The sequence below is a fragment of the Aplidium turbinatum genome, chromosome 6, assembly GCF_918807975.1.
Source record: "Aplidium turbinatum chromosome 6, kaAplTurb1.1, whole genome shotgun sequence".
In the NCBI taxonomy this organism is placed as follows: Eukaryota; Metazoa; Chordata; class Ascidiacea; order Aplousobranchia; family Polyclinidae; genus Aplidium; species Aplidium turbinatum.
The window spans coordinates 29,908,671-29,921,486 of record NC_137477.1 but is presented as its reverse complement, the minus strand read 5'-3'; the positions used below and the strand labels follow the sequence as shown (position 1 = coordinate 29,921,486).

The 12,816-nt window shown below is 35.3% G+C and overlaps 1 protein-coding gene across 2 annotated transcripts in view; it reads left to right on the top strand.

Moving 5' to 3' along the window:
* The first annotated feature begins 589 nt into the window (after window positions 1-589).
* Window positions 590-12,816, top strand: part of LOC145771959 (uncharacterized) — a 35,043-nt gene continuing 22,816 nt past the window's right edge. For both annotated transcript variants that reach the window (XM_082583734.1, XM_082583735.1), the window contains exons 1-14: window positions 590-764; window positions 1,666-1,740; window positions 4,636-4,725; window positions 4,857-4,958; window positions 5,647-5,772; window positions 6,774-6,902; window positions 7,242-7,379; window positions 7,660-7,797; window positions 8,399-8,536; window positions 8,802-8,939; window positions 9,820-9,957; window positions 10,892-11,029; window positions 11,837-11,974; window positions 12,260-12,397. In XM_082583734.1, coding sequence (XP_082439860.1) covers window positions 711-764; window positions 1,666-1,740; window positions 4,636-4,725; window positions 4,857-4,958; window positions 5,647-5,772; window positions 6,774-6,902; window positions 7,242-7,379; window positions 7,660-7,797; window positions 8,399-8,536; window positions 8,802-8,939; window positions 9,820-9,957; window positions 10,892-11,029; window positions 11,837-11,974; window positions 12,260-12,397 — 1,680 coding nt within the window. In that variant the 5' untranslated portion in view covers window positions 590-710. The remainder of the gene's footprint in view (window positions 765-1,665; window positions 1,741-4,635; window positions 4,726-4,856; window positions 4,959-5,646; window positions 5,773-6,773; window positions 6,903-7,241; window positions 7,380-7,659; window positions 7,798-8,398; window positions 8,537-8,801; window positions 8,940-9,819; window positions 9,958-10,891; window positions 11,030-11,836; window positions 11,975-12,259; window positions 12,398-12,816) is intronic.

Below are 12,816 nucleotides of genomic sequence, written 5' to 3'. Positions count from 1 at the left end.
AGAGATCTCTTGTTTATCAGCTTTGTGTCCCCATGCCCCATGATTTCCTGCTGCTGCTTCTGTAAGAGTAGGCCTAGTTGGCAAAATTGACGATGGTTAAATCGTCATCATCGTGTGAGTCTCTGGGGCCGAGGGTCCATCCTTTTACCACCCCAGATTCACAATGTTCCGAATTACACTGGAAGGCTACTAGAGAGCATCCAGTCTTTGATTTCATCATCCATGACACGCAGACCTTCCACTCCGTTAGGTGGCTTGAAGATCGAACAAGGTTAAATTAGCAATAAGACGGAATGGCCCGTTTCGGTGAGTCCGATTCGGTGAGTCCGATCCCTTAACGGGGGATTTTTTCAATTTTTTTTTTTTAATTATTGGGTACCGTAGCTTAATTATCATTGCCGTTTTAGGGTTAGGAGTTAGGGGTTAGAGGTTAGAAACTCACCGAATTAGACTCACCGAATCGGACTCACCGAATCGGACTCACCGAATAGTAGCAGACCCGCAATAAGAAGAGATGTTTTTTGCAGTAAAAGCTAAAGAAAAAATTCGATTTATTTCTTTAATTGTATTGTTTGTGATTTATAAGATTTTAGTTCTAGAAGTAGAACCACATTTTGAATCAGATTTTTAAAGCTGCGATGTTTAAGCTTAAACGTAACCTGTAGTTTGGTGACTGGATCAAAGTATTTAAAAGCATTGAAGTCATCATTATGGAAGCAACATTTTCATCAAATGTTCGACGGCTGGAATGTCAGTTAAAAGAAGTAAGAACTCAGCTGATTTGTATTTGTACACGATATTCTGCCACAGCCGACCGGCCACCAAGACATCTCGCCACTAGATGACGACTGATTCCTTACTAATCCGATTTGTTCCAAAAACACTAGCAAAGTAGCAAACTAAGACAAATTTAGTTTAATACTTTAAGAAACCTGGCTGTGATAATTAAATTATACAACACTGTAGTTTTGTAGCAGCTACAAACCAGACAAATATAGAGTACCGTAATACATCTTCCACTTAAAACTACCAAGTAAGCTTAAATTTTGTGTAGTCATATTGTGTAACGTAGTTAATACAACACTTTTGTGAAAGAAAATAAGAAATGCTCTTAGAGTGATGCCATGAACAAAGAAACAATTTTTTTCCAAAATTTCATGACATGGATTGCGATGAAAGACTGTAGAATTGTCTATACATAGAATTGGGAGTCTATATAATTGAGGTTGCAGCTGATGTTCGTTTTTTTGCTTTTTTTCAAGTTTGATGACATGTATCCTTATTTACACGATTGTAAACACGATTGTAAACATGTATCCTTAGTTAGATTCGGAGGTGGCTTTTATTTTTCATCAGTACTGTAGTACAATATTAAAAGCATCTGCAATAATCAACTGGTATTGGAGTTAGAAGTTTTAAGATTACTCTGTTGCTGTTTTCTAAAATAAGTCAACAGATGCTTAATGTTCGAGTCAAGCAAACCATGGGCTATGATCAGAAAGTGCAAATTGGATAAGTAAGGAATCAGCTACAAGTTGTCTAATGTCTGGTGTTGAGATGTCCTGGTGGCAGGTTGGCCGCGGCAGAATGTCTGGTTCCCTTTTTGTTCTCTTTTTGCCTATTTAAATAACTAAAAAAATAGGAACTTAAAGTTTTTTTCTTTAGATTCGTTCTGAACGAGATGCGTTTGAAAAGAAGATTACTACATACGCCCAAGAAAATGCTACTCTAAAGAACCAAGTATTGAAACTATTTTTTAAAACTGTTTTTAGTGTTTTGATGATACAGTACTAAAATCGTGATACAAATTGTGGATTTCTTTTGAGGTGCCAGTTGTTTTCAATCTTTTTGCTTTATGTGTCCTACCACAACATCATGGCATCTGCTTTTTGTCTTGGGAATTTTGTGGCTTTCTTCCTTGTAACTTTCTTTTTTTCTTGGGCCTTCTTTGTTTCAATTCCACTTAAAGCTCTATTTCATTTCTTGAAATAGTGTGTTTATCCCTTGTTCATACCACCTCAATTCATTCGCTGTCACCTGGTATTAGCAGTCTCTTTTAAGCCAAGAAAGTTTATCAGTTTTTCAATATTCTTCTTGTCCATCAGCTTCACTCAGACAAGTTTCACCATTGTTTTTCAGTCCTTATTATAATTATCATTTCGATTTCTCATAGCACTTTTACCAGACCTACGCTTATGCCTGGTGGTTGAAGATTTAGATTAAGTGGACACGAGGGCAAGGAAGCCAATTTTTGTGTCCACCTTCAGGTGTCCCTTAAAGTGTCTTTCCAAAGACACAGCCATATGCTCTTGTGTGGTGTTAAACCAGGGTTGAGAAAAACCCGGGTTTTTTGTTTTTTTTTAAAAAAGATGCAAAAAAAGGTAGATTCATGCTTATTTCACCTCAAAACTGCTTTTTACAAATGAAATGCCTTTCACTCACAGTACATGCTTGCATAACTCAATAAAATAATGCACTAGGGCTATTGTTGCTTGAATGTTGCATCATCCATTAATTCAAGATCAAGTTGGATGTTGCATCATCCACTGATTTCTATACCAAGTTGATGCTACCGTGGTAGAAATCACATTATTGCATCATTTGCTTTAGATTTGAAGGCAAGGAGCATTTATGCCATCATGTTTCAATATTTTTTATCATTTATGTATATATAGTAAGTAATGGATGAGCGATTGCATAGCCAATGGCCATTTAGGCAAATGCTCTGAAACAGCCATGCGTTAGAATCCAGAATCTGTAATTGGTAAATAGCCTCCTAAATTGCATTTTACATCATACAAACTACAGTAGAGCAGTACTTTCACCAGTTTAACTATAAGGCCTTCTTGCATGAGTTTTAGTGTAGTATACACAAAGTGGCATTACTTGATTTTTGTGTACTGTACAATATCCACTGCGTTTTTAGATTATTCTTGGAAATTTACTTCACAATCACATCCTTAAGTCCTAATTTAAAGTTTGTTTTAAGTGCCTTGTAGTGTTTTTGTTCATTTTTTAATTTTCTAATAAAAACTGGACAAATATGATGCTCAGGGTTTTTTTATGGGTTTTTTTAGGTGGGTTTTTTCAAAAAACCCACCTATTGCCATATTAGCATTTTTTGGGTCGGGTAAATTACCGACAACCCTGTGTTAAACCTGCGTCTTTCGGTTGTCGAACCATGGCTTTCACCCTAATAACATAACATAACAGCTCTTGCAGTCACTACCGCTTTGCAGTCATTCAACCTATCACCCAGATAACAAAATTCACCGATACCACTTCATCATTCAGCTATTCAACAGTATTTACTATTTTTTGATGTTCTTCCAGCTTTCACATGCAAAACAATCTCCAGAACCGTGTGTCATCTTCATCTTAGCACATTTTCCGTGCACTTTTTTTGTATACACCAGCAAAACTTTACTCCACTTTTTGTCCACACATGCCGCAATGATCAATTTACTCAACACAATTTTGCCTTCCATTTAAGGGCACACTCCTTTCCTGATGAAATATCGATTTTAGCACCACCCTTAATAAATTGATCGGAAAATGTGCTTAACTTGTAGAACACCTTATATATATATTATATATCTTTGAAAAGACTCTGAAAATTGCTATAAAAAATGGCACTTAAATAGATAAAAAACGTTTCAGTGAAAAAAATGTCAAAGCAATTCATAAGTTTTTCCATTTTTTTTTTTTAAATTTTTTTATCACCGGTAAAAAATTTAATAAGTCCCAGGAGGAGAACTTATGTCATTCTGAACTTTTTGCTAGCATTATTGCCATCCCTTACCCATATAATGATGAGAGACTTTCTTCCACAGGTGTATATTTAAAAAATTAATGAATTTTGAATTTATGTACAGAAAGACTTGCCATATTAGCAATTGTTTTTTAATTTTAAGTAAAACCTCACAGAAATAGCAAAAATTCTCTCATAGATCATTTCTCCAGTATATAGTGATTTATATTTGCCTGCAAAATTTCATACCATTCTGACAAGAAATACATGAGTAGTTGTAAATTGAGTAGTTTAAGCATGGAAGAATGACTTTCAAAGAAAACAGCATTTAAAAAACACCCATTAAAACATACGCTACATTACTCACATTTATCACTGTAAGTTTTGACACACAAGACATTGAATAGAATCAAAATTTTACCATATTCAGAAACCTGATGAAATTTACTTATGTTTTTAAGATACAAACAAAATTATTTCCAACAGGAATGTCCCCTTAACTTACCCATTTCATCTTGTTGACATTATTTAATATGCTTTTTTTGCATTGAAGTAACTCCTTCAACTTATCGAATTTCTCTGCCAGGTCTTCCATTGTGTTACTTAATAAAAATTAAATGATCGGCATATAGGATTCCCATCAACAAACTTTCTCTTACACTTGACTGTATTTTGCTGCTTTCAGTTATCTGTTGCTTTGCATTTGTAATTATAATGTTCTGTTGTCATAATTTCAAAAATAGGCTACTTATCAGGGAGTTGAAATTAAATCATTGCTCATTTAAACTTGCATGCTTAGGCCTTTGTATTTTTACATCCTCGTGAGTGTCATCAAACACATTGAATGACAAGTTTCCTGTTATTAAATTTTTTGTTTGGCATAGGTTGCTCAACTGCTCTCAAAGTTTACTGATTCCGATTCCAAAGCTGTGAAAGTTCTCAAAGAAATTCAAACGCAGCACAAGCAACTGACGGTATGAAAACAGTGACGTTAAAGATTAGCCATCTTGCTTGAATAATGTTGTTTTATGTTTGTAGTCACGAACAAATATAAATTGTTCCTTAATCTTATTGATCTTAGACTGAATATGTTATTACATAATAGGATCTTCGGGAAGAAGAATACATCACCACTCTTAAAGAAAAAGAAACCAAAATTAAAACCTTGCAAGAGATAGTTAGACAACTTAAGCTTGATGTTGAAAAGGTACTTGTTGCTGTTGCATGGTAATGGTGACTGAGTTCGTTGTTTACAAACCGGTGTGAGTTATTAAATAATAAGTTTCTTTGACAACAGTTGGTTGTATAGATTTGACGTTGACTGTTTGTAGATTTTATTCACAAAGTTTTTGATGGTACACTAACTACCAAGCGATTATTTTTTGTCAACTACAGCCAGTTAATTATGTTAATCAAATATCATTTAATCTAATAGCAGAAGACATGCTTTTGCATTAATATAAGGTTGTGTTTGTAAATTTACCATAAAAAGAACCACCATAAAAATTATATTATTTTTGATTTCCACAGTCCACACTGCTATTGGCTCTTTTAACTCTGTACTTCAATGGACAATTGGACATCTTTTTGCGATGACGTATTAATTAGGCAAATTTGCATTCTTGTTAATGCACATTGCATCGAGTGTCCTGCATGCATTTAAACATATCAAAACAGAAAAAAAAATATATAATATATACAGTGTGTAGTGTGTACTACTGTACTGTGTAGTGTTAATGACTTGGAAACGAAGTGGTTCTAATGTAACATGTCAAACAATCCATTTTATTGTCGATACTTTTATTTATCCATGTGATATGATAAGGAAATTATTTTTAAGAAATGATGTAAAATTTCATAAATTACAATGTTATTGTATCTATGTGTCCTTTCAGTTAAAAAACGTTGAAAAAGAAAATAATTCCCTGACATCAAAAAGCAATGCAAAAGTTTCAGTGTTGGAGGAAAAAATAAACAAGTTGGATAAAGAAAATAAGAAAAAAGACGAACTTCTTGCCTCAGTAAGCAATTAAGCATGTATCATTTTCTGTAAGCTTGTATCATTTGACCACATCAGTCGTGGTTGCATTGAAAAAATGCCGATTTTTAAACTTTTTGACATTTGTTGGATAATTATGGAAAGTGCAAAGATATAATAATAATATCTTAGATTTTTTATGTGTCATGTTGTAAGCACCAAGATGCTTTTTCGTCTTTCTGATGTACATAATGCAGTTGCTGTCGAACTAGGTTAACATTTACACTTTTGAATACTGAAAAGTTTGGGTGTTTATCAGGACAATAATCGTTTCTAGCAGTAGCACTAGTTGCAACGTTTATCTGGTGAAGTGAAAGTAAAAGCAACGACAAACAGGTTGATGTGTTGCTTCACTGACGTTTCGAGAACCATGACAATTGACAATGCGCATTGCGCATCCTTAGAGCAAATAACATACAAAATAACTTTTTTTGTATTTATTCGCTCTGAGGATGTGCATTGTCATGGTGCACGAAACGTCAGTGAAGCAATAAACCATCCTGTTTGTTGTTGCTTTTACTTTCACTTTCATCAGATAAACGTTGACATAACTAGTGCTAGAAACGATGTACGTTTTTGTAACCAATAACAATAATAATATCTGATATTAGATAACATACCATAAAGTCAGGATTTGACTGATATAAATTTGCAATCAGTTAACACCCAACTCTATGCATAAAGAAGATCAAGAGACAATCATTCAACTCGTGGCATTTGTAATTGGCCTTTAACTGTGTAAAGGCAACTGTGAATTATGACTTAACGTAAATTACTGCTATGGGAACACACTCACACCGTCTCACAGGCTACCACACTGTAAAATGGAGAATCCAATCAGTCCACTTCACGTTATGCTGCCAGCCACCAATACAGACCAGCGCGAAATTCTTTGTTTAAGCTGTTTAGACTCTGTTTTCTTGTTTAATTAATTAAGTTTTAAGAAATCTGCTAAATTTCACTTGGTATCTATTTGTTATGCAGACTAAATCAAGTTTGGAGCAGAACAGCGACAAGTTAGCTTCACAATATCGCGTCAGGATTCGTGTTCTTGAAGATCAGTTGAAGACTTTGCGCTTAGAAAGCGAAACAGCTAAAACAGAGCTCGCAAAGGTAAAACAAACTTTTCCAATACACGATTCCTATTTTACGACTCGACCTTGAGTCGCCTTTTATGTGGGAGTGGTTCTCAAGATCGTTTCATCTCCACTTGTTGTTCGGAGGTTTTGCTGTTCAATGTTTCAGCAACCATTTACACTTCAATCGTAGTGATCATAATTATCGCTCATTGTTGCATACGACGTGGTGGGTGAGCTTGCCACTTGGTTGTTTCTATTGCACAAACTTTGGCTTTGCACCACCACCACTCAAAGGATTGTGCAAATGTTGATAATGATAGAGTGTTGAGTGTAAGACTTGTCCAACTTTTTATATCATATACTTTATTTCCAGACAAAATTAAACTTTGCGAATGAGCAAAACAAAAGTCAATCGGAGTTGTCAAAAGTCAACGCAGAAGTGAAGCTTCTGCAACTTCAAGTGAAAACCTTGAAAGGCGAAGTTAAAGATAAAGACGATGCTTATAACCAGGTGATTTACACAAAATTCCAAGCGTGTGCATTTGCACACAACCTTATCTTTCGCATTTCAAGGCCTCCGCTTTTTCATGTTTTTATTTTAGTTTAAGCTGTTTCCAAAACAGGCTTTTCAGGGGTAGATTATAATGCGGCTCCTGCATTGGAAAAAGACCATGCACGTTACGCTTAATAGTTAGTTTTTACAGATGCGTTGTGATAAACATAAGCAACAATTTCTACCTTGAGCGCTACAGAATCGATTATATTATTTATCGATTGCCTCACTTGTATAGGCTTCTCAGAAAATGACTTTACGAAAGAATGACCAAGACTCTGTCCTTTCAAAACAACGCATCCAATTGAAAGTATTTGAGGACACGATTAGGAAATTCAAGGAAGAGTTGCAAGAAAAAGATGACGAAATTTTTAAGGTAATGTCACTTTCCGACACATCATAAAATAAAGTCATTTTTCTGGAAGTTTGTAAAGAAAGGAGCGTTCTTCCCGGCTATCAGCACAAGGCTGGGCAGTGGGCACTGACTAGTACTGCGAGCAGTTGCGATTCACTAACCATAACGGTGTAGCTTCCACGCTACCTATTTAGACCATTCAATCAACTATCAATCGGCTGCCGAGAAACATATAGTTTCTTGAAGTTTGTTGGTTTAAAATTTATGTTTTTAACGACATTTTTCATTTCTATTCATTATTTTTCATTTTCTTGGATGACGAACTCTTGTGTTGATTTTAAATATCTTTCGACCCCTCTCCCAACTATTTTTTCTAAACTGCAGGATCAATGTCGATGGTCGCAACCCCCAGGTTGGGAACCACTGCTCTGTCGCGTTCGTGACCACAAATCAAAAACTAATTTTTGTTTGTCAAAGTATGCAACAGCGTTGAATACACATAAAATTGTTACCATTGCTAAACCGAACCTTTGCGCGTATCAAGTCTCACAACTCAAGAAGTCAGTCACCTACCCAACTCAACTGTTCTTTGCTGCAATGATCTTGTTCTGTGTCATATCAGATCAACAAGAAAGCGACGAACCAACAGAATGCTTCCGATTCCTTGACCAGCAAACTTCACGTGGAGGTTTCTGCTTACAAAGATGAGGTCGAAGAACTTCAAAGGGACCTTAAAGAAAAAACTATTCAACTGAATCAGGTAACCATAGTTTCATCCATGACTGCCAGCTTCACCTTTTAAGTCAATTTATGAAGTTTCACAAAGCTTTTCAAACCTGTTTTAGCTTGCAGTTTAGCATTATTTGTATTTGTTGGTATCGTCCGGTTTCGAACCAGTACCGACTGGTTTTGAACCAGTTTCATTAACCGGTTCGTTTTGTTACAAATTTCTATGAGATTGCTGTCAATTTGATTTTCAAATACCCTAGAAATTTAAATTAATACCTTTTTGTTTGGCTTCCTAGATTTCTCTTCGATTAGGTTCAAGTGAGTCGAGCAAGAAATCTTCCATGATGAAACTTGAGGTTAAAATTCAAACTCTAAATGACGAAATCGAAGAATTAAAATCAAAGTTAAGAGTGAAAGATGGTGAAATTTGTTCGGTGAGACATAGGTTGTTCACTTCGAAGATGTATTGTAACGTGATATATTCCCTGTACCGGTACCATCAACGTCAATTTTCTTTTCGTTAATATTTAAAGCAATGAATTAAATACATTTTCTTCGCTATAAAACGTTACAACTTAGACCATCACCGAAAGAATAAAGGTGAATACGGAAAAATATAATTTTTTAGTGGGATTATGACGATGCAAATAACAAGTACGATCATAAGCATTTTCTGCATGGTGTTGGGTATAGGCAATGCTTTGTATCATGGTTCGGGAAATAGTTTGCTTTTTTGTACCAAAGACAGGCAAGACACAACAATACCAATACCACAGTTTTGTAATTGTTAAAAATAAGACAAAACAAGGACATTCTTAGAAATAAGGACAACAAATTTATTGAAGACCTTCAAAATAAGTACAAATCTTAGAAATAATGACGGTACGGCAACCCTGTACGAACATAGGCTTTGCCAATGTTCACTTATAATAATGACTGTAGGCTAACTATGTTTTATATCTGCTTGAAGTTCAACTGATAGTTTTGAAAATAAGTATCAAAAAGTAAAAAAAATACATATGTTTCCTTGTTCTCAATGTTGCCGGATGCTATTGTGATTTCCAACAATTTTGATTTCTGGTGAACCATTCTTGTTAAATATTTGCGTGGTAACAGTGACACGAAAAGTAGACCAAAACGACACAAAATGTACACAATTACAATTCAGACTATCCCCTTGTACAAGCCATTCTGACTACTACAAAGCGTAGCTAATAGGCCTTCAGTCGAACTTATGCTTGCAAGTTGTTACTGCCTGTGTGTATAGATCGGTCTGCCGTTGAAGCTTACAATCTTATGTCTATTTTGTATCAGCTCACGAACAGCATGCTAAGCTTGGAAAAGAAGGATGAAAAAACCTCATCAAAGTACGTCGCTCGGCTGGAGAGATTGCAAACAGATTTCAGTGAATTGAGCAAAGAGAACAACTTGAAAGACTTCAAACTGAAGAAGGTGCCACTTGGATTCGCTGTTGATACATTTAAAATAAATCGGCGAAATTTCATTGTCTTTGTTTTGTAGTGGTTGAACTTGAGTGATAAGCTATTATTGGGTGAAAATAGATAAAGTTTATTGCTCTTTAAAACTTAATGTTCTACCTACGTTTTGATACATTGCTTTATGTAAAAATACCTTTAAAATTTATATTTCACTAAGCTGAATACTGCCGCATCAGCAAGAAAAGAAGATTGAGCATTTGCTTGAATATTATTTCAATTACATTTGAATTCAATATTTTAAGGAATAAAGGCCAGCGCTGATGTTAACAATTACATAACTGTTTGGGTTGGAAACTTGGAATTATATAATTTGGGATATTACTATAATGTTGAGTTAACTAATTTATTCAACAAATGTAAGTTTAGAGTTACCACGAGAGTTTCCTTTGGTTTATCAGGCAAGTCCGTATTCCGTTGTGTGGAATGTGGTTTGTGTAATGAGGCGGTGAAGGCGAATACAGCAGTGATGAGTTGTTAATAGAAATAAAATAACAAAAGGAAGAAAACAGAAAAAGGACTAACAGAAAAATGCAAATAAGAAAAAGATTGAGAACCAAAAGAGTGACATCAGCAACAGTGGTTTTGAAAGTCCAAGAATATGATGTCATTGTCCCACAAGTATTTCTTCGAGCAGAGCTTCATCTGCCGGCTATTGTAGGTTTCTAGATGAAGTTATGGCTGTGCACTGTGCAGGTATTGTCACTGAGAATTCTAAACAAAGAAAGTGAGCTCTCACAACTGAGCAGCAATTGTTATATCATGAAAGTGGTATGACGTGATAGGCGAAAGAAGTATGGAAGTTATGCAACGCAAACATGTGACAGATCACCTCAGCTTTCAAACCAGTGGAAGAAAACCGATTGTATATTCTCCCATCTTCTGTTTAGTCCAAACGTGAAGTTGACCGCCTGGAATCGGAGCACAAATCTTTGACCTCACAGCATCGGATCCAAATTGATTCCTTGGAAAAGGAGATCACCAATCTGAGAGACGCCAACCGGAACAAGGAGGAACAATTGTGCAGAGTAAGCGATTTCTCAAAGCTCGAATACTTGCAAAACTTTCACCTTGGAATACGTTGTATCAATGCACTGATTTTCAAAGCTGCTCCTTTCTTTCTCCTGCTCCAATCCAATCTAAAATGTCAGTTTAAATAACAATATTTTTTCTAAAACATTTAATTTTAATTACCAGTGTAGAATCAATTGCTTGCCTCATCAGAGTAACGAAAGGTTTTTTTACCAAAAAGCCCGTGTTTGCCCATAAAAATCTAGGCGGGTTGGGTTTTATTAAAAAAAACGTTTTTTTACAACCCTGGTCTGAACATCTACTGTTAATCTATGAACTTAATCCATAGAGACATAAAACAGAGTAATAATAGAGACATAAACCTTAGCGGGTTTAACATACTTTATTACACACAAAAAATGTAATATAATTAATGTGATCTGTTTCCCACCGCATAATTTACTCCAGTCTCGTAATCAGTCTTGTATCATTTGTTCAGTTTGTACTTTTTAGTCCAGAGTGTCGTTACAGTTATAGTGCAAAGTCAACTAGTTATCTTACGTTTTTTCATTTTATGTATATTGCAGATTTAATTCTTGATGAGGACACACGTACGTGTCGAAAACGTTTGAGTTTATTTTAATTATGTTATATATTTTGTGTGTAATAAAGTATGTTAAACCCACAAAAGTTACTCTGTTTCATTTCTCTATGGTTCAACAAAGCAAACTCTCTACCAGAGCTTAATCTTTAACTTGCTTGCAAATGTGTTTGAAATCGGGTTATGCATTTCTCTGCATGAGCAGAATTTGTCGCTGTTGCAGATTTCTAATAAGTTGTCCAGCTTTGAGAACGAATCCGAGAGCAGCAATTTGAAGCAACAGTCTCATACCAAGGTGTTGGTTGAAAATCTCAGTCGCCTGGAAAAGGAAATGAAAAGAAAAGACGAAGAGCTGTGCGCGGTGGGTTGTCATTTGTGTTTTAACACACTTGCGTTTGTTTCTCGGCGGTCAAGTGTTGCATGAATTCAGCGATAGACACGTATTTGCCCATGAGGCTGGGCTCATCAGTATCGCACCACTAGTCCACTACTTCATTCCACATTAAATAAACGGTAGCTGCAGATGTTCAACGGTTATAACTACAAAGAGGTAAGTGTATTATATAATTATAGTAACAAGTAATTAATGAATGAGTTAATTGCATATTTTCTCATCACTTGTTTCAACTTCTGTATCACCTGCCAGGCGACAGCTCAGCTCAGTAACCAACAAATGGAGGTTCAGACATCGTCGTCCCAGCAGAGAACAAAGCTTCGAATGCTTGAAGAGAAAGTTGCCAAGCTGACAGCAGAAAACAAAAGCAAAGAAGATCAGCTTTGTAACGTGAGCTTTTTTACAATTTTATTCATCTGTTTTTAGTTTGTATCGAAAACTGATTGTTTACCAGGTATCTAATTTAAACAGCAATTTTCACTGCAGAGCGGTTTTTCCTCACTATGTTTCAAATCATGATGACCTTTATAGATCGTTTTGTTTCAAATTTATTTGGAACATATTTCTGTACCAAAAGCAACAAAGTTTTGTGCTTTATCATATCCCGCAATGCTAGACACGTACTCATAATGTCAGGTGCACCTCTTTAACGAAATTCCACAGATAGTGGAGATTATTTTTCTGATTTTGTTGTAGCTTAACCTTAACAGATTCATATTCCCGTATGTACACCACGCTTTAATTTTTTTATTCAACTTATCGTTGCTGGGCATGTCAGGCGTGGAAAGATTGAATTGAATGACCATTCC